This window comes from Lissotriton helveticus, chromosome 10 (assembly GCF_964261635.1).
Source record: "Lissotriton helveticus chromosome 10, aLisHel1.1, whole genome shotgun sequence".
Lineage (NCBI taxonomy): Eukaryota > Metazoa > Chordata > Amphibia > Caudata > Salamandridae > Lissotriton > Lissotriton helveticus.
Window position 1 is genome coordinate 344,980,515 of NC_136071.1, and position 22,672 is coordinate 345,003,186.

General features: G+C 47.4%; 1 protein-coding gene across 6 annotated transcripts in view; it reads left to right on the forward strand.

The window, feature by feature from the left end:
* Positions 1 to 22,672, forward strand: part of SMARCC1 (SWI/SNF related BAF chromatin remodeling complex subunit C1) — an 873,495-nt gene that overhangs the window by 609,359 nt on the left and 241,464 nt on the right. For all 6 annotated transcript variants that reach the window (XM_078662530.1, XM_078662531.1, XM_078662534.1 and 3 more), the window contains exon 25: positions 18,128 to 18,262. In XM_078662530.1, the coding sequence (XP_078518656.1) occupies positions 18,128 to 18,262 (135 nt within the window). The remainder of the gene's footprint in view (positions 1 to 18,127; positions 18,263 to 22,672) is intronic.

Below are 22,672 nucleotides of genomic sequence, written 5' to 3' on the forward strand. Positions count from 1 at the left end.
TAATCAGCATTCTCACACTTCCCTTCACCCGTTCTTCTATTGTCATTAAGATACCCTTTTATGATTGGGCGCATGAGGTTGACACATCAAGTCACTCGCACCATTACAACTATGTTGCATCAGATGTTACAATGTACATATTGATTGGCATTTATTCTCTTCGTTTCAGTGCTCCTTGAGAAAGGACACTTTTGTCCGAAATGCATCGGAGCCACCATATAATAGATTAAATTCGATGGTTCATTTCATATGAATGTAATATGAAACATAAAGCATGAAAGACTTTGATTAAAAAAAAAAAATTGAAACTTTCCTCAAGAAAACTTTATTTTGAACTGGGAAACTTCCTGTGTTGTTGATCCACAACACATAGTTCCGCATAAGTGTGCCCACCGCAGGGATGCGCCTACACCCCTGTAGCGCACTCAACCCCTCAATCTTGAGAATGAACCCAAAATTCATTCCCAAAGTACCATCGGACTTTCACTTAAACGAGCCGGTGATTCTGAAAACGTTTTTTCCTAACCCAGTTACTCCGGCGGAGAAAACACTTCACACTCTGGATGTGCAACGGTGCTTAAAATTCTACTTGGATCGCACTAAGGGGTTTAGGAGATGTTCACAGTTGTTAGTTGCCTTTGGTGGTCCAGGCAAGGGTCTTCCACTGTCTAAACAGGGGATGGCAAGATGGATCACAAGTGCCATTCTTCATTGCCACTCTGCAGCAGGGAAACCTCTGGCTGGCAGGATTCGTGCTCATTCGACAAGATCAATGGCATCTTCAACGGCTCTCTTTGCGGGGTGCAAATTAAAGACATTTGCAGGGCTGCTACCTGGAGCAGCGTGCACACCTTTACTAAGCATTACTGCTTGGAGTCTTTACAGCAAGACGATGCGGCTGTGGGCCAGGCTGTCCTAAGGAACCTCTTCCAGTGATTGGTGAGCTTTCCCTTCTATCCCACCTTCCGTTGATTGCACAGTTGTATTTCTTATATCGTGTTGACTGTTGCAATGTATTATTATTATACAAAATGTATTTGTAGTGTCTAACTGCTTGCTATTCTGATACAAAAGCATGGAATCTATGAAAGTTCCAATACTGGGGCAAGAAAACAAGTTACTTACCTGTAACTTTGGTTCCCCATGTATTGGTAACTTTCATAGATTCCCATGCGCCCACCCACCTCCCCAAGGAAAGCTCAGCCTTTAGCAGATATGGTGTCGGATATACAACGGCTACGAAAATCTGAGGCTCTGAGGTTCCTTCTGGAGGGTTCCAAGGGGTGAGGCATGTCTGATTGGCTGACGCCTAGAGTTTGGTCTCTTTTACAAAAAGAGGGTGATATGCTACAAAAGGGAATGAGGCCTAGGCCTTTTTTCTTCTCTTTTGTACCTACTGCTATGATATTTTTGTTACCGAGACTCCCATTCCAACGACGGGGAATGATACAAAAGCATGGGAATCTATGAAAGTTACCAATACTGGGGAACCAAAGTTACAGGTAAGTAACTTGTTTTCTTATCAATCCTACACACAACTGAGGAATGCAGAAGCAGACAAGTCGGGCACTCTCCTATCACAAATCTTACGCGATGCAACACCCCTTTACACGAAATAATCACAACTAGTGCCACAACATTTCGATCATTTCCCACAGACCCTCATCCTGACCATCCAACCTATAAAGTCGGAGAAGGCCCTGCCTTTGTCCTTGAACACAAAAATCTTTAAACTACAACAGCTAAACTGGAACGAAGGAAATCTCTCCATCCTAATGGCGTCATGCCATGCATTGCTCCAATCATCTGAAACATCGAGAGACATAGTAAAAACTTGGAAAAACTTCGTAATGGAGATCAATAAGATACACCAATCTAACAATAAGATACACCAATCTAACAATAGAGGACGCAAACCCATAAGAAATAGAGGGAGGGAATGGTACACACCAAAACTGCGTCAACTAAAAAGGCAAATAAACTCATTTCTTAGGGCCGAACGCAAAAAAGATCCCCAGTTATCACAACCCACGCTGAATACAATTGTATCTCTAAAAATAGAGATCAATCTGGCAAAGCGAATGCACAGGGAAAAACTAGCGCGCTCCATACTGCATGCAAGCAAACTGCAGAACTCAAAAGATTTTTGGACAAAAATAAATTTTATGCTCAATGGCAAACATCGCCAGTTTAACTCAGACATGACGGACCAGCTCTGGAGCAGTCATATCTCGGATAATAATGCCGAGCGTCCTGAAGAGCTTCCCCGGTCTAGCCTGAGTACAAAGCCAGTTTTAAACATCACTGGCAATTTATCAACATCAAAGAGTACAGGAGACATGGAATTGTTCTCACTAAAGCAGGTCTCAAACACCATAAAATCACTGAGAGCAGATGGAGCGCCTGGACCAAACGGGCTTCCCAATGCCTTATTCAAGAAAGACCCAACGTTCTGGGCCAGCCAATTATCACCCTTATTCTGTCAAAGTCTAAACACCGGGAACATCCCCGAATCATGGAGAGGCAGCATTCTTCACCCAATCCATAAATCCGGGTCCCGCTCAGACCCTAACAACTATAGGCTGATAGCCTTAATGGATGTGGAGGCCAAGATTTATGCTTCCAACTTGTTGGTAGAACTGGAATCCTGGGTGAGCAGCACAGGGATAATTCCCCGGACACAAACAGGCTTTCGGCCAGGACTGGGTACCCTGACCAACTTATCCGCGTTAACCCTCCTTGCAAACAAAGCAATCTACAACTCCATCCCGCTGTATACTTGTTTCCTGGACTTAAAAACGGCCTTTGATAAAGTGCCCAGATCCAATCGTTGGGCCAAAATGAAAGCTTGGGGCGTGCCGCCAAAGTTATTGGGAGCAATTATCGAGCTTTATTCAGACACCTGGGTCCAAGTGAAAAAAGGAGATGGTCATCGCCTGACAAGGAAATTCCATACAACCGACGGCTTAAAACAAGGCTACGTACTGGCCCCCAGCCTCTTTAACATCTACACAGCGGACCTAGAAAGTGACCTATGCACCATTCAGGGTGATCCACCAAAATTGGCCCACTCACCTATAATAAGTCTACAATACGCAGACGACATTGTGCTCCTCTCAAAAAACCCCATCGGTCTACAACGCTTGATCTCCAAACTGTCGCAGTACCTCTCGAACGCACAACGGACTATGAATGTAAAAAAAAAACATCCTATGTTTCTGCGGCTCTCGAAAGAAAAAACAAAAATTCGTCTGGAAGATAAATTCAACCACACTAACCCAGGTAGATCAATATAAATACCTGGGAATCCTACTGGACTACCAATTAAAGTTTAAACAGCACTTGGAACAGGGGAAATCCAAAGCCAAACAGCTGCAATTGCTTTTAAAACCGTTCAAAAGCAACTTAGCGGACATTCCACCGGCCACATTCTTAAGATTGCAGCCGCTAAATTTCTGCCATCACTAACATACGGCTCTGAATTACTGGCATCCCGGGACTCCGCAGCGTTAAATCTCGCACAATCCAGGCTGTTCAGAAATCTCTTTTCAATCCCACGCCGTATCTCTCAAGCTCAAATTCGTTTGGAGTTTGGTCTCACTAACCAGCTTCCGGCAAGACAAGGAGCACTCGCCAAATATTATTGGCGTATGAGGGACGCAGCTGACGAATCCCTGGCTCTCCTTTGCTGGTCAGAAGTCGAAAAACAGGCCGGGCTACCAGACTCAACATATAAAATCTTGAGGCAAGCACTTGTAGCATTAAAACTGGAAGAATCCTGGCTTCTGCCTATGACTTATTCTGCTTTCAAGCTGATAACCAAGAAAGCAGTCGAACAAGCATAATCACTTATGGATAAAGCAGCAGTGGCTGGCAAAAGCCATGCCTGGATCGTCTTGCCGTCATACACCTATTTAAAACCTCAGGAATATTTGAAAGATTGCTTCAGGGATTACTATAAAAGGAAACTGAGCTTTCTAAGGCTGGGCTGCTTCTCGTCTAAAGATCTCACTCCCAAATGGCTACGGTTGTGGGCAACTCCCGACTGTCGCCTCTGCGGCAACGGTGCAGAGTCTTTACTGCACCTTATATGCATATGCCCGGCACTTCAGAATCTCAGAAAAACGCTCCTTCTACCACTCTTAAGAGAAGCCCAGGTGAGAACTTGCAGGGCGGCGGTGATAAGATGCCTAAGTGGATCTTGGATAGAACTCTCATGCAAAACCATAAAATGTTTTAATCTTGCCGCCATAGAGCTGGAAAACAGGGCAGTAACCAAAGAGGTCTCTGGACAATAGGCCAGGCTCTGGCCGGCCACGGACTATTCCTCTTCTCTCCCCTCCTCCCTAAATGATCATTTTTTTTGTATTAAAAGTTAAAAACAACGTGCACCCTGTTTGAATTTCCGTTATTCTTCGATACCTTTTACTTTTTTCCCTTTTATCACAAGTTAAAAATAACGTGCACCCAGATCGAACTCACACTATTCCTCTTATCCTGTTTCCTTTCAGACCTTTCCCTGCAAATTTTGCACATTTTACGATATCAGTTTTTAACTTGACTTAAAGTTGATTTTGCGTTGTTTTTATGATGTAATTGCCGTTTGCATGGTGGTAAGTCCACCCTTTTATGATTTTTTTTTAAATCAAATAAAGTATATTTCTCCCTAGTGCCACAACAGTGAACACGCAAATAGACCTAAACTTAGCCTGATGCCAGTATGGGATTTAATGTAAAGTGCACGCCAGAGGGCAACTTAGAGTTGCCCCCTGAACCTAACCTATAACCCCTATCCTGACTGAGAGGCTGCCTAGGCTGACCCCCAGCTGGCATGTTGCTGGACCCCTGGGTAGAGAGCCATCCACTCTTGTGGGCCTGCAATAATGCACATCCTGGGACAAGGTGCTTGGCCTTCGCCCCCAGGATGGGCAGGGGGAGCTACAAAGGCATGCCGCCTTTGTGAGCTTCTCCAGGCCACTTGCTGTACTTAGCAACTGGCCCCCACCGGTTCTGACCCCCACTCTGGCAGGAAGACAGGCGGGAAAAACAAAGGAAGGAAAGGGGGTGTGCCAGCCGCTGCCAACCCCACCCCTCAGGTGGGGGAGGCGAGGTAAAGCACAACTCCGGGCTCCCGCCATCTTGAGGATGGGGAGCCCTGCCCAATCAGAAATAGGCTCCTGCCCCCCTCCCACAGGAGAGGAGCAGGATAGGGGTGTACTCACCCCAGGGCAGGGACCCATTGGCCCCTACCCTTACTCTACCTGTAACGCCTCTAAATTCAGTATTTAGGGGCACTCTGAACCTTCCTTCAGCAGATCCAGATTCCGAAAAAAGAAAGAACAACAAGAAAAAAAGTAGGACACCAACTGATTTGGCCCCAGCTCTACAGGCCTGTCGCCCCTCGAACCTGCTCCTGCTAAACCCCGGGATCTCCAGTGGTCAGCAACCTCAAAGACCCCGGAGGACCTGACTGCCGTGTGACTCTGACTACCTGCGTCTCCCACGAGCAGTGGTACTGCTCAAAGCAAGTAGCAAGTCCTGGCATCAGCCCGGAACCGCGAACCCTGCGCACTCTGCACCCGCAAAGCCTGGCCTGTGCTGGAGTGAACCAACACCACAAGGACGTCCCCCGGCGATTGTGACCCGAAGTCCAGTGCCCAAGGACCCTCCTCGCGCCCCTGACGACGCCTGCATCCTCAGAACCAGGGACCCCCTACCGCGACCAGCTGAGGGTAAGATTTCTCGACGCCAAAAGTCACCCCGGCACCTGGTGCCTCCTGTGCCCAACTCCTGGGTGTCCATCCCTCCTCCAGCTTCCCAACTTACCTCTCGAAGTGGTGGTCGCACCTGAAGAATCTTCGTCCCGAGCCTGCAGCCTTTGTTCAATTTCCACCTTCCCCATTGAATGACATTGAGCGCACAATGGCTCAAAAGCACCCTGCACCCAGCTGCCCGAGTGCCACCTCCATCCTATCTCACTTCCCCACTTGCCCTGAGTAAGTGACCAGCTCCCACAGCTGTGTGGCCTACTAGCCAGCAGCCACCAACCAAGGGCCCCCTGCCTTCCATAGGATAACATTGGGCCTAACTCACTCTGCACCCGGCTGTCCCTGTGCCGCTGAAGGTGTAACAACTGTACTTACCTGGCCCCAGGAGACCCCTGAGTCTATGCCCAGAACCTTAACTCTGCCAGTGGAGTACTTACTCAAAAGCCGATAACTCACTTTTCTTCCATAGTGTAACTTTGACTGGTTTCATTTGGAAATTCTTCTAAGTGTGGAGTTTTGAAACTTTAAAATATTCGTCTAAAATCCGCCGAAATACGAAAACGAAAATACTCACCTGTTATCAGGAGAGATCCCTGTGCTGGGTTTTGGTTCCCAGCACTGACCCTGAAAAGTAATCACAACCATACTTGCCGCTAACTCAATTTTCTCCCATAGCAAATTAATGACTCGTTTTCGGTGAAATTTCTTCAAAGTATCGATTTATGCAAACTAGAAATATTCTTTAAATTTTGTGCCAACTATAAAACCGTAATTACTTACCTGTTTTAGAAAATGTCCCAGTGCTGAACCTAGGAATCCAGCACTGGATTACAAAAGTAACGATCATACTATACCTGCAATTTGAATTTCCTTCCGTAAGATAACATTGCCTCGATTTGCTGAAAAAGTTTCTAAGTTTCGATTTTGCAAACTTACAAATATTTGTTAAAAATCACCTGTATAACAAAAACACAATCTTTCAACTGTGTACAGGTGGTGCACCAGTGCTGGATCTAGGATCCATTCCTGAGTTAGAAAGAGTAACCATAACCCCACTTACCTGCTAAGTGAATTTCTTCCATAGGAAATCATTGACTGTTTTTCTGTGAAATTGCGATTCTCATATTTACATGACTAGAGAATCTGGATTTCATTAAAGACTCGGAGGCTGACATTATGCATAAATCTTTAATGCAGATCCCAGCAGCCGCATCACAATATAACAGTTCCAAAATAGAACAAAGGCAACAGCTAAGAGCCATGAGCCAACAACACACAGCCTCTTTTAAATGAGGAAAAAGTAGAAAAGTTCAGGAAGAGATCAAAGGCTTGAGTAGAAACTCCACAACGATGGAATGTAGAACATCACGAAACTTGACTGTAGAAGGTAGAAGAAAGAAATCCAGGAAGGATGTCCCAGGAAGTTCTCTTGAGAGACCAATTCAGGATCAGGCAACATCTGAAAGGACAAAGGAATTAGTCCAAGAAGCCTAAAGGAAACCAATCCAAACATGTCATAAGAGGAAAACAAAGACAGTGAGCATTGCAATACATTACAATAAATTGTACATAGTAAAATGCAAAAAATTGAAATGCCTCCGGTGGAGGGAGGGGGGGATAATGTCAGCCTCCGAGTCTTTAATGAAATCCAGATTCTCTAGTCATGTAAATATGAGAATCTCAATTTCATTACAAGACCGGAGGCTACATTATGCATGTTGGAAGCTTCCTAAAACAGCATCAGACATGTGTTGGATAGGTTTACAATAATGACGTGCAAAGGTACCGGCATTGGACCAGTCAGCAGCTTTCAAAATGTCATCCAACCTACCTCCAGACCAGAGTGATTTGCTGGCCATAGCACCTCTAAGGGAGTGAGCTTGAAATTTGGTCAAATCCACTCCAGCTAAGCTCATAGTGGATTTAATCCATCTAGCAATAGTGGGGGAGCTAATAGCTCTATGAGGTCTAACAAAGGAAATAAGTAATTGATTAACGCCGACTGGACGAAGGCCAGACATTCTAAGGTCATACTCTTTCATGCAGTCGACGACGCAGAGTTTAGGATGAAGGTCAAAACGAGGATAAAAAATGGAGTCAGACATAGTTTTGGTCCTCCTGTAGACGTCAAACTTAACGCCAAACGGGTTATAAGAACGATAAGTAATATCGAGGGAACGAATGTCTGAAGACCTTCTGCAAGAAACAAGGCATAGAAGGGTAGCCAGTTTAAGAGAAAGATTCTTCATGTTAAGGAGAGAGTTAGAGGGCCAGTCCGAAAAGAGACGAAGAATCAAATCAACGTCCCAAAGGACGTCATATTTGGGTCTAGGAGGCCTTTTGATACGAATAGCCTTCATGATCCTAAAAACAATGACATTTTTACCAATGGACTTGCCGTTGATAAGGGAATGACCTGCTGAAATTGCAGATCTAAAACAGTTAATAGACCTGTAACTAAGGCCCTTCTCGAATTGTTCAACTAGGAAATTAGTCACATCAACAATAGGGGCCTCCAAGGGATCCAGGTTCCTCTCCAGGCACCAACAAACCCAGAGTTTCCAGATTCTATTGTATCTATAATGGGTGCCTGGTGCCCAAGACTCCCTGAGGAGGATCGAAGCTGAGTTCGAAAGACCTGAGATCTCGTTAGATCTCCTGACACCTTCCAGGCAAGAAGGGATAAACTCCGATTGAGGATCAGAGGATGAACGCGACCGTCCGAGTCTACGAGGAGATCCTCCAGTGAAGGGATCAGGAAGGGAATGCTGCAAGTCAATTCCAGAACAGTGGGAAACCAGGCCTGGGAGGGCCAGAAAGGGGTTATTAGAAGGAGGAGACACTTGTCGTGCCTCACCTTCTGAAGTACTCGCTGAATCATTGAAAAGGGTGGGAAGGCATAACCTCGGAGATTGCCCCAGTGTTGGAGGAAGGAGTTGAATGCCCGAGCACCCGGGTCGGGCATCCAGCTGAAATAATCCGGAAGTTGGGAGGTGAGTCTGCTCGCAAAAAGATCCACCTCTAGGGGACCCCAGATCTGATTCAGGGTCCTGAAGACACAAGGATTCAGCTTCCAGTCGCTGAAATCCACGAGGAAACGTGAGTTCCAGTCCGCGGAGGAATTGGCGGCACCTGGAAGGTATTCTGCTCTCAGAGCAATCTTGTGCTCCAGGCAGAACATCCAAAGCTTCTTGGCTAAGTCTGAGAGGTCTGCAGACTTCGTGCCTCCGAGGCGATTGACATAGGCCACCGCTGACATGTTGTCCATCTTCAAAAGGACGGACCTGCCCTGAAGAGAATTCCTGAAGCTCATAAGAGCATAAAGACCGGCGGTCAATTCCAGGAAATTTATGTGGCGGAGAGATTCCTCCTGAGACCAAAGACCTCCCGTGTTTTGATTCAAGAGGCAAGCACCCCAGCCATGCAGGCTGGCATCTGATTCCAGGACGAAATCCGGGGATGAGCCAAAGATGGCTTTCCCGTTCCATGCCTCCAGGTTGTTCAGCCACCAAAGCAACTCTGAACGAGAGTCCGAATCCAGAGTAACAAGGTCCCCATACCAGAGACCTGATCTCAGAGCTCTCGCTTTGAGCCTCTGAAGAGCCCGATAGTTGAGCGGGCCTGGAAATATTGCTTGAATTGAAGATGAAAGGAGGCCTAGAAGTCTGGCCAAGTCTCTGAGGGAGAGATTCTGACGGCCCAAAGCATGCTTTATTTGCTTTTTTATTTTCGAGATCTTCTTGGAAGGAAGAAGGAGGAGGCAACGAGAGGTGTCGACCGTGAAACCCAGAAACTCCAACGATGTTGAGGGAGTCAGGGAGGACTTCTCCTTGTTTATAATGAAACCTAGGCTTTCTATGAGTTTCATAGAAAAGTCCAGGTCCCGAATCAACTGCGCCTTCTCTTGCGCCATAATGAGAATATCGTCCAGATAGATAATGAGACGAACGCCCCTTGATCTTAGGTGAGACACAACGGCCCTCATGACCTTGGTGAAGCACCATGGTGCGGAAGAGAGGCCAAAGGGCAGAGCTTGAAACTGGTACAAGCGGTCTTTCCATAAAAACTGGAGAAAGCGCTGATGAGCCTTGGCCATGGGGATGGTAAAGTAGGCGTCTTTGAGGTCTAATTTGACTAACCAGTCCCCTTCTAGAAGAAGGTCCCTCAGGAGGTGAATGCCCTCCATCTTGAAATGTCTGTAAGAAATGAACCTGTTTACTTGGCGGAGGTTTATAACCGGCCTCCAGCCCTTGTCCTTCTTTTCGACTAAAAAGAGGTTGCTTACGAACCCCATGAGGTCCAGGGGGACCTCCAGTACAGCACCTTTTTGAATCATTGAGGAGATTTCCTCCTCGATGATGTCTTGTTGAGCCGGGCACATGGGAATACACATTGGGAGCGAAGTCTGGACGGGTTCGGACTCGAAATCTATAGCAAAACCTCTCACAGTGCTCAGAACCCAAGCATCCTGAGTGATGCATTCCCAATTTCCCAAGAAATATTTCAGTCTGCCCCCTACCTTTAAGGGGAAAGAAAGGGAAGGGAGGGGGGGAGCGCTCACCTGAGGGATTATTCTGGACGCTTGATCCACGAGATCTGAAGCCTCTGCCGCGCTGTCCTCTACCTCTCTGGGGGTAGAATTGCGGGGTTGGATATTGCTGGTACTGCTGAAATTGCTGGTATCCTCTGCCAGTTCCACGTGATCTGAAGTTGGGCCTCTGGAAGTAGCGGCCGGAAGATTGGCCTCGTCTTCCGGCCCTTCCGAAAAGGTTATTGCCTGAATTAAAAACTTTTCGCATATTTTGCTGTGCTCTGTCCAGAGCCGTAAAGGTCGAGACATATTTCCCAAGGGATTTAATCAGATCTTCACCAAAGAGGAGACCTTTCTGGTTTTTAGTAGGTTCTTTATCGGCAAGATCACTGAGCTTAGGGTTAATCCGTGTGAGGACCACTCTACGCCTTTCGGCGTTGATGCCTGCGTTTGCATTTCCTAAAAGGATAATGGCCCTTTGGCTCCAGCCTCTAATCAATTCGGCATCGAGGCGAGTACCTTCAATGTGGCTCTGTTCTGCAGAGTCGAGAATCCTCGTGAGGGGGCCAAGTACGTCGAGGAGGCGATCCTGGCAAACTTTCAGGGATTTCTCCATACCTTTCCTGGGGTCACGCCCCAGCTTGAAAAGGAATTTAATTAGATCCGGGTCGAGATTAGGGGTGTAACAGGACTTATCACCCACGGAAGGTCTAGCGCATTCTGCTCGTAGAATGTTGCGAGTCTCGTTCTCCAAGGGGAATCTGATCCACTTTTTAACGAACTTCGCAACGTGTTCCTGAGGGAACCATTCGGAGCTTCGGGGGTGTTTTAAGTTTTGAGGAGAGAGCATCTCCTCGCCCAAGGGGTTACAGATTACATCTCTTGAGGAGGATGTACCCTCTTCAGTAGGGTCTCCGAAGTCGTGCTCCTCATCATTAAGGTCGAGGACATACTCGTCGAGGAATTCGGAGTCATCCGAACCAATATCGTCATAGCTGTCATGAGCATCGGTTGAGCGTGTGTCGCTTTGGACACCTTGTTTCTTTGTGCCGCTAAGGACACCCACACTGCTTGAGGTGCGAAGACCTCCTTCATTCCTTGAGGTGCTAAGACCTCCTTTATCCGATGAGGTGCAAGGACCCCCCATGCTCAATTCATTATAGTTATTCTTTTTTAGTCTCTTACCCCGGGCTGAGCCGTCTTCTTGAGGGGGGCGCTTGGAACTAATGATCTGAGCGAGCCCCTCCCTCAGGCAGCTTTTCATCTCCTTCTGGAGTAATTTGTTAAACTGGACACTGGCCAGATCCTGGGAAGGGGCCGAAGCCTCCTCAGAACCTGAGCTAGACATGGGCCTGAAATGCTTTTAAAGGGGAATAAGGTGGAAAATGACAAGCTGAAGGTCGATCTCCGGTATGGCAGGAAATCGCCAATAATGTGCTAGCTGAGGCACAACAGCGTGTTCCACCGAGAAAGGGACTCGGATAGAGTGTTCCCCGTAAATTATAATTATTTCTGATGTTCCCCGTAAATTATAATTATTTCTGTAATTAATTGTAATTATTTCTGTGGCAAGAAGGTACTTGGACGCGTTAATGTCTCAACTGCCGCTTGCGTTAGAGGAACAGCGCGAGTAAGGCAGGGGTTGCCATGGGCACGCTGTCACAAGCTTGCCGGCGCGTGCGAGGCAGAGGAAAGGCCCTTAGCAACACGACGACGCCGCGTCATTGTTGCTCAGGGTCACTCCTCTAATGCGCCACAACCTCGCGCTGCCGAGCGCGAGGAGGAAATGCAACCGCCAAGGGGGGTCAGTAAAGAAGGTGAGGGTAACTACCTTCGCTTGAAATAACGATGGTTATCGCCAAGGGGAGACGCGCTAAGCGCGGAGAGAGTGGGGAAAAGACCGGGCCGGATGGTTCCGAGAAACGGGAGACTGAATGACAGACAAAGTAAGGACATTGAAGAAACCGCAAATAGGCGTGCGGGGGGGGGGGGGGGGGGGGGGGTTTGCGAGGAGGGAATTTCCATATATTGGAAATTGGTAGAGGGAGGGTGTGTAGGTTATGGGGGAGGGAAACTGTCACACCATAAATACACACTCATACTAGGGTCAAACCCCACAAGGTCATATAATAAACCATTAAAACGCTATAAGCAATATACTAAACCATTAAGGCTAGAAAAAACATAAGTAATCAGAAGAGTATAAGAGTAGACTTATCTGCTTGGGAGCCGCATTTAAAAGAGGCTGTGTGTTGTTGGCTCATGGCTCTTAGCTGTTGCCTTTGTTCTATTTTGGAACTGTTATATTGTGATGCGGCTGCTGGGATCTGCATTAAAGATTTATGCATAATGTAGCCTCCGGTCTTGTAATGAAATTACTTCTAAGTGTCAACATTTAAAATACCAAAATATTGCTTAAAAATCACTCCTGTGACTTAATCGATTTTGCTCAACTGTTTACGGTACATGTGCCAGGACTGAATCTTGGATCCATTCCTGCAGTGATGCACTGTTGTTGCACACTCAGCGGCACTTGGGCGGTTGGGTGCAGAGTGTTGAGGCCCAATGTTATCCAATGGGGGATAGGGGGACTCTGGTTGGTGGCGGCTTGAAAGCAGGCCACAGGGTTGTGGGAGCAGAGCTCCTAGCGTTAAGCTCAGGGCACGTTGGGGACCAAGTTAGCACCAAAGGGGCACCCTCAGCGGCGCTGGGGCAGCCGGGTGCAGGGTGCTGTTTTGAGGTCGGGTGCCCTGTTGATTTCAATGGGAATTCTCCGGGACAAAAACAATGCAGGCTCGGGGACGAGGATCTTCCAGGAGTGACAAACATTTTGTGGGGTAAGTTGGGATGTAGAGGGATGGTTAGGCACCGCTGGGTTGGGCACACAAGGCGGTGGGGCGTCAGGTTCATGGGTGCCTTTGGACGTCGGATTTTCTTACCCGCGCTGGTCGTGGTAAGGTGGGGCCCTCTGGATTGAGGGTGCAGGCATAGTCTGGAGGCAGGTCAGGAGTCACCGGATATTCGGTCAGGATCACCGGGGGGACCTCATCGTGGGGTTTGTTCACTCAAACACTGGTCGGGCTCGGCGGGTGCAGTGTGTGCTGGATTCGCGGGTTCTGGTTGGCACCAGAAGCTGCAGTTCAAACACGTCAGGTGTTCACAGGAGAAACAGCTTGGGAAGTGATTGCAGGCAGGTCCTCCTGGGTTTGTGAGGTTGCTGGCCGCTGGACACGCTGGGATTTCGCAGGAGCAGGCTCAAGGGGAGACAGGCCTGTAGAGCTGGGGCCAAGTCAGTGGGCGTCGTCCTCTTGTTAGCTCTGCACAGCTTCTCGTCCTGCTTTTCTTTTTGTTGCTGGATCTGAGGAAGGAAGGTTCAGGGTGCCCCTAATTACAAAATTTAGGGGCGTTACAGGTAGGTAAAAGTCAGGGACCAATGGGTCTCTTCCCTTTGGTGGGTACACCCCCTATTCTGCCACTCTCCAGTGGGAGGGGGCAGGAGCCTGTTCCTGGTTGGCTGGGTCCCCCTATCCTCAAGATGGTGGAGACTGGAGGTTGTGCTTCACCTCGCCTCCCCCACCCTAGGGATGGTGTTGGCAGAGGTGGGCACACCTCTCTAACTCACTTTGTTTTTCCCGCTTGGTCTCCCGCCCAAAGTGGGGGGTAGAACCAGTGGGGGCCAGTTGCTGAGTACAGCAAGTGGTCTGGAGAGGCTCACAAAGGCGGTATGCCTTTGAAGCTTCTCCTTCGTGAACCCTGCCCATCCTCGGGGAGGAGGCTTGGCACCTCGTCCCAGGATATGCATTGTTTCAGGTCCCCGAGAGCGGCAAGCTCTCGACCCAGGGGTCCAGAAACATGTCTGAGGGTGGCAGCCTCGGCAGCCACTCAGTCAGGTCACTGGGAGTTAGTCGAGTTTCTGGGGGCATCTCTAAGATGCCCTCTGTCGTGCATTTTACATTAAATCCCACACTGGCATCAGTGGGGTTTAATGTGCTGAGAAGTTTGATACCAAACTTCTCAGTCTTCAGTGTAGCCATTATGGTGCTGTGGAGTTCGTAATGACAACCTCCCAGCACCATATACTCTTAATGGCAACACTGCACTTACAGTGCCCAGGAATGGACCTGGGTACGGTAGGGGTACATCGCTCATGCACCTGTACCATCACCACTGGCATAGGGCACCCAGCTAGAGGTGTGACTGAGGTATGCCAGGGCAGTGTTTTGTGGGTATGGCACACAGGGATGTGTGCCATGTCGACTCTTTGTTTTGTTCTGCACCAAGACAGGCAGCCTGCCAAGGCAGTGTGTGTGTGTCAGAGCACAGAGCCTCTAAGCATGGCACACCTTAGAGACCTTCTCTGGTCACAGTGCCCTGGGTACCTAGGGTACCATTTACCACGGGCTGATATGTGGCCAGAGATGCCTTTTGGGTTTAGGCTTCGATGCAGTTTTAGGGAAGGAACACTGGCCCTGGGTACCTGATTGGGAGGAGCCCAGGGCACACTCTGTCAAAGCACATCAGCAATTCAGCAAAAAGTGGGGGCATACCATGCAAGAAAGAGGGCACTTTCTAACAGGAACCTCCTGTACACGAGCTAGTTCATACTTTATACCTAATGAGCAACGGTCGCCATCTAATTAGTTGGCTTTATAGGGGTATCCGCTCACATGCTGCAACCCACCTCACGGCACTTAGAGAAAGTGAAATGGAGATATTGACAGGGAACTATCAGATAAGGAATGTGACTCTCTCCTGGAGTACCCCAAGAAGGTACGGTGTCCCGTACGCTAAATTTAAATTCATACAGTACATGGTACAACATAGGACCTACCTCGCACCACACCGACTAAACAAAATGTACCCAGCGGCACAGGAACACTGCCCAAGATGTGTCACACACACGACTACAACCTTAAATTCATGACGTGGGCATGCCCACTCCTGTCTACCTTCTGATCCAAAGTCACAAGAGTAATAGGAACTGCGAGGGGGGTTGCTAACTGGTACACAGCAGAACAATGTATATTGAGATTACAGCATCACCCTAAGACACAGAAGATGCAGCTCATATTTGCAGACGTGTCCTTACTCATCTCCAAGGTGGTCAGATGGGGAAGGGCAGAGAGTGCAGTTTTGCAGCGTCAATCTTTCTGGATTCACTATGCTGTGCATTATTCCTCCATCTAGTGGTTGGGTCCGGAATTGTAGTCTTTTTTTTCTCTTATTTTTTGGGGGTTTTTCCGTGGCCCAGGTGGGTGCTGACATACCACCATTTGGTGTCCTTCGTGACGTCGACGTGCTTTCTCTGGAAGCGCCCACCTTTGGTGGACATCTTCAGATTCTTTTTAAGGCTGTTGGGTCTGGATTGTTGCTGAAAAGTTCCAGAGAGTTGAGAGAATCGACGAAAATTGCAGAAAATCGACTAAAATCACAGATTTTAACACGCCCGACTACAGGTCAGGTAACTGGGACGACGAAAGAGAAGGTTTTCAACCGGAATTTTGACGTTCAACGGAAAATGTGCACACAGGTGGCTCCCTGAGCGCGGGGATGGACAAAACACCTTTAAAGTTTTGCACCAATTGTCACAACTACGCCCAGAAGGACCAGCATCCAGTCTTCAACCTCTGCCTGCCGCTCGACCACAACAGCGAGGACTGCAACTAGAGCTCGGCGTTCACACCCAAGACCCTCAGAGTAAAAGACAGGCAGAGAAAGGTGAACTACACAATGCAGGGGCAAGGGCCACCTCCATCGCCCTGAGACTTGGGCCTCTCCAGTGGAGAGGAGGACAACATCGCCGAGGGACCGGAGGACTTCACTGTCGTCGATGTCCAAAAGAAAACGTCAAAGTAGGTAAGAGTCGTTGAACCCCAAACACTTGAGCGACACTCTTAAGAGTGAAGCAAAGTCCTCGAAGGGAACATTGCAGTCGAAACACTCGGCGAAAGCAACAGCACCCAAGGACAAGCAGCCCAGCGAATCCTTCGAAAAGGACTCCCAGACGGCGAAAACCCACATAAAATCTAAGTCGTCGAGGGATGCCCTCGAAAAGGACACCTAGACGCCGAGGAAAGAAGGGTCAACAACAACGACTTCGTCCTCGAAGCGAAGCGCCCAAACTCTCAACGCCGAACAGGCTGCCGAGATTGAGAGGAAGAAAAGGTGGCTCGAGGCCGAAATAGTGAGCATCCTGCAGCGAAAAAAGGACTTCAACGAAAGGATGAGCCAGTACACCATCCCGCCGAAGCCCGAAGTCTACAGAGGCGACGAAGACCCTGAACCGCCGAAAACACCTGAACCAGTCGAGGAAGAGGCCCTGTATTACTTTGAGAGCGAAGGTGAGGAGGATCAGCAAACCTACCAGGACTCAACGTCCTCGGGGGCACAAAACTTGGAGTGGCATGACCTCGACGCCAAATTACCGAAAGAAGGAGTAGACACATACCCTTCGAGGCCTTAACCCCCAGACGACATAGAAGTCTATAATATGGTAGTTAAAAATGCTGCAGCGACATATGTAGTGAAATTGGAGGAGGAGAATCCCAAATCATGTTTTCTCTTGGAAACTTTGTTACCTCAACAAACAAGGAGTGAACAGTGTGAGCTGCAATGACTTCGGCTCTGGAATTTCTTGGGGCAACAGTCAGGGCTCCGCCGATGGCACCAGTTCCTTTGCTGTTCTAGGCAAAAATTTCTTCTTAAGAACCTAAAGCCTGAAGCTGCCATCTCCACTTCAAGTCCAACCAACACCAATAAACAAACTATCTAACAACAAACTATGTCACATCTGTTAGCAAGCTGCTTCAGCATGCTGGTGCTTTGCTAATGTTGCAAACATTGTTTACTGGAAGACTTCCATCTGATCTGTCCCTACCTCGATGACTGTAAAATTCACATCAGATTTTGTCTGCAGCTTCTCTAAAGTTGGAATCTGCTCTGAAGAAGATTTTTTGGTGTCTTCCCTGTCAGGTTGTCTTTTTCTTTTGCTTTGTGTTGCCTTTCCAGGATGAGGAGGAGGATGGCCTCAGATACTTCTAGTGCCTCTGGTCTTTTCTTTCTAGAAACCTCCCCTTTGATGTCAATCTCCACTTCAACTTAAGACCCACAAACAGACATTCTCTCCTGACACGTCCTAATTGCCTTTGGGTGCAACAAAGTACTGCAGCCCACACTCTGCCATATCGTGCCCAGAACCCAAGCATTACAGGCACTCGCTGTGAGGTTATGCCATGACAGATGCAAGCAACATTTGAAACAGAGTTGATAGTCTCAAAAAAATATATATTCCCCAAAAATGACATCTATAATCAAACAATTGTCTGCTCCAGATTGGCATCATTTAGGGTACAGAAAACAATGTGACCTGAGCGCCACTTATTACAGATTCTATAGAAAGTGTAGAGTCTTTGAGCTCCAGAATTGATAGTGGAGCTGAACAGCAGCATCTGGCACTGATGTGGAGGTATGGAGCAGAACATTTTCTTGATCCAATCTGGCACTTGGGCATTTTGACATAAGGAATGTGCTGGAAGGAGTATTCGTTAAACCATCATTTTTCCAATCTCTTACCTGGCACCTGGGTTAATCTAAAGTCATGAATCTGGCAGAATGCCCATATGATAGAATTATTTTTATATGCAAGTCATTTTCTTTGTCTTCAAGTATTTTTGATGAGAGGGATTTTCAAATACTGTTGCCCAGATGTGTAGGCGTAGTGTAATTGAAGTCCACCTATATTTATATGTGGTGTCAACCATGTCTGTTTCTGAAATGTTTTATTTGAGCAACATGGACTACTAATGTAATTATTGCAATTTCGCTACAGCATCTTGCAGCGGTAGAAGAGAGGAAGATTAAATCTCTTGTGGCTCTCCTGGTAGAGACTCAAATGAAAAAACTAGAGATTAAGCTGCGTCATTTTGAAGAGCTAGAAACCATCATGGACAGAGAGAAAGAGGCGGTAAGTTGACAGACAATTTAATTTTTTCCCCAACATCAGCAAATCTTTAGTTGTAAGCAGCTAAGGGATATGAGTAGTTTTATTGCATGCTATCACTTGGGGTTACCAATATTCAGAGTTGCTGTTTCAGTGATAAATGCACATATAAAACAGCTAGTGATGTTAGTGATTTAGGAAATTATGTTCACTAGATTATCAGGTGTAGTACAAATAAGTCCGGTTTCAAATCTTCAACTATTTTCCCAACATTTGTTCTTGGTACTTAGTCTTTCCTCCATTCTCTGTGAGGCATCCTATTTCTAATAGATTATTTCACCCTGCTGGTTCTTGCACTTTTGAAATGCTGCCAGTCATCAGAAGTAGACCTATGAAAATGTAATACCCTAGCTGCTGTTTCTGATTTTTGACTATTAAGACTGATGATACCTAGCTCAGCCCACTTGTCCGTTAACTCCGATATCCTCAAAAGTGCCTTATTCAAGCCAGGACTGTTAACTTTTTCTGGTTGGTATATCATTTGGGTCCTTTAGTATTAGACTCAAATAGTGCACAAATTAAAGCCTAATTGTGTTTAGAATAACTGTAATAATATTGACTCGCACATAAACTCTAAAGCACTAAAGCGTGCCAAAAATTATTTTGGATTAAGGTGATGGGAAGTGTTTTCTTCTTTGGTGATGCATGGTTCACTGCTTCACTGAACTGTCCTTTGAGGTGAATTGGAATCCCAGTGTCTGGTAGCATGTATTATGTGTTCTACTTTTAATGCACCAGTTATCCAACTTTGAATTATTGATAGGTCCCAGTACTTAAAAAAATGCTATAGATTGATATCTGAGTTTATCCATTGCTTGAAAATCTATGTAATGTACTGGTGGTGAGCACTAGCAATACAAGCAAGCAACTATCTTCTCTTTTTATTTGAAGCTGGCCTTTTACCACCTCACGGTTCTTTTTAGAATTCCACCTGGAAAGCTGTAACCCTTTTTGTTGTCTTCTGTCATGTAGTTTTCATGGTCTTTAATTGGTTCGATGCACTGCTGTTGACGTGTGCCTTTTTTCAAGAAAAATCTAGAAAATAAAGGATAATTGTTCCCCTTTGGTGTCCTACTGGCTGGTTTCTATTCCTTAAACAAAGAAATCACTATGCTTAATCTTAAGAAAATCTGTGGTATACAGTGTAAGACAGTTAACAGAATCCAATATTAGATAATCGTATAGTAAGGTTAGATCATGCATATTCCAGATAGATTTGCAACAGAAATAGTGTATGGTCACTAGATTCCCACAATTGCCCCATCCTGACACGTATCTGGCACACTTGGCACTTGTGACCAAATCAGTATGTTGAATTATATGAAGGCATACATATGCCTTACTGTATGAATAGCCTCTGTGTGGGTCTTCTAACACCTTAAGTTGACCCTTAAACAAGGTATGGAAAAACAAAGCCACTCACACTGCCTTTAAAAGAGATGTTAGCATGAAGGAAAACTATATATGCATATCTGATAGACCTATCTAGCTGCAGATTCCTTAGCTTTGAACTTCCAGGCATTAGGCTGGATCTGGCAGATTTTTCTTAGCAGTACGCCTGCGCGCTGGTAGATGGCGTTGGGCGACTCCGCGTGATGTCCGCATCGTGTTGGTTGTCGTCAATATAACCGCCAGTCTGGCGCGCTGACATCCGTTCTTTTTTTTTTCTGCACCAGCCAGCACAGATCGGTCAAAGAAAGCTTAACCCCTGTAATTTTTTACAGACTTTTTTTCATCTTTTTTCTATTCCTTTTGGTGTGCTAGTGATGTCTAGTAAGAATACCTCAGGGCGGCGCCTGTCACCGTGCCATGTTGGTCACGGACCCCCACTTGGTATGTCTCTGCGCAACCACGACGCAAAGTGGTGCTTCGATTGCCTGGCCATGGTGCCAAACGCTTTCTGGGAGTGGTCTCTAAATCTAATCGTGGTCCGCGCCTCAGAGGTTGCCCTGTCGGTCTCGGTCGAGAGGAAGGTCTGAACACTGGTCCCCAGGATCAAAGTCCTCTTCTTCCAAGTCATCACGGTCAGGTAAGAGGCATCACATGAAGTCGAAGCATGCGTCAACTTCGCCCCGTCCTTCGCCCGAGGAACCCTGCCTCGAGTACTGTCTTCTCTAGACCCGGGAGACTGGATGGTAGCGTTGGACTTGCAGGACGCCTATTTCCACATTTCCGTCCTGCTGGCCCATTGTCCCTATCTGCCGTTTACAGTGGGCCAGGAGCACTTTCTGTGCTCCCCTTTGGCCTCACTAGTGCCGGGCAGATGGTCGCAGCTCATCTGCGGAGATCAGGGATTTCAGTCTTCCGCTATCTCGACAACTGGTTGTTGAAGGCGGGCTCGTCCCAAGGAGTCCTCTCCCACCTCCAGACTATGGCGAACCTCCTGCATTTGCTGTGGTTCACTATCAACTTGCCGAAGTCACACCGGATTCCCTCTCAGAAGCTCCCCTTCATCGGAGCGGTTTTGGACACTGTGCAGTCTCATATCTATCCTCCCGAACAGAGAGTCCAGGATATTCAGGCTAAGATACCGATGTTTCAGGCTCTATCCTGCATTTCGGTGAGAGTAACTTTTAGGATATTGGGCATCATGGCCTCCTGCATCCTGCTAGTGGACCATGCCAGATGGCACATCCGGACTCTGCAGTGAGACCTGAAGTTCCAATAGGCACGACCTGGTTCAGATGTCAGAGGGCATTGGCTGACAAACCGTGATTCGGTCAGAGGCGGACCCCTCTCTCTTCCCCACCCAGATCTCACAAGAATGAGGGATGCGTCTCTTCTGCAATGGGACGGGCATTGGGGGGAGGTGGAGAAAAGAGGACTGTAGTCTCCGGCAGAAGCTAGGCTCCATATCAACCTATTGGAGCTTCGGGCGATCCGATTGGCACTGAAAGCCTTTTCACTGTCCATCAAGGTAAGACTGTTTTTGGTGTTCACGGACAACACTACCACCATGTGGTATTGCAACAACCAGCGCGGTGTAGTGTCGTGGACTATTTCGAGAGTCCCTGAACCTCTGCACTTGATAGGAACAACAGGGCATTTCCCTAGTGGTTCAACATCTTGCCTGTTCTCTGAACGCCAGAGCAGATTAACTCAGTCGACGGTGCCTTGCGGATCACGAGTGGCTCCTCCATCCGGAGGTGGTACAAGGTTTCTTTCAGCGGTGGGTAGAGCCTTGGTTAGATCTACTGGCCCCGAAGAGAACGCGCAAAAGCAGCAGTTTTGGACGTTGGAGTTACAAAGGCGACTCAGCTCAGCAGCGCTTTTCATTGCAAATGGAGCTCAGACCTTATAACAGTCTTGCCCAGAGTGCTCAAGAAGATAAGCAGCAACCAGGCACAAGTCATTCTTGTGGCTCCCGACTGAGCATGGAGAGTCTGGTATCCCAAGCTTTTGGCAATGAGCATCGATCCTCGGATCAGGCTGCCCCTTCAGGAGGATCTTCTGTCGCAGCAGCAGGGGAGGGTCCTCCACCCGAATCTGTCCACTCTCCGCCTCCTTGCATGGAAATTGAGCAGCGACAGTTGACAGCTTTTGACCTTCCTTCCGAAGTTTGCAAAGTTATTCTGACAGCCAGGCATCTCTCCACGAAATCGGTATACGCCTGCCAATGGCACACATTTTGTAAATATTGTACAGAAAGGGCTATTGACCCCTTATCTGCATCACTGTCAGATGTTCTCCAGTTCATCATTTTCTTGCCCCTGCAGGGCTCTGCTCTGGGCACTCTGAAGGGCTACTTTTCGGCCCGCTCACCTTTTCTTCGACTGCCTGATCAGCCTTCACTTTTTAAAACCCCTCTGGTGAGGACATTTTTGAAGGGCGTAACCCACTTGTTTCCCCTTTCTCCTTTCATTATGCTAATGTGGGCTCTTAATTTGGTCCTTACTTTCTTGATGCGCGCACCATTTGAGCCTCTGCACAACTGCCCTCTATGGTTGTTCACTATCAAAACAGCCTTTTTGGTGGCAATTACTTCTGCCAGGAGGGTGAGCGAACTGCAGGCACTGTCATCACAGCTTCCTTACCGGACTGTCTTTCCATGCAAAGTGGTATTCTGAACTAAGGCATGTTTTCTGCCCCAGGTTGTAACACCCTTCCATCTGGGACAGTTTGTTACTGTGCCCACTTTATATGCACCTCCACAGCCTTCTAAAGAAGAGGAGCATCTCAACCATCTGGACCCAAAAAGAGCATTATCGTTCTACCTAGATCACACCAAAGAATTAAGGGTGGATGCCCAGGATGACCAACTCTTAATAGGGTAGATTGAAGCAAAAAAGGGTGTGCTGTTCAAAAGAGGACCATCTCACGCTGGGTTATCCTCTGTATTAAATTGTTACACCTTAGCGAAGAAATAGTCCCCTG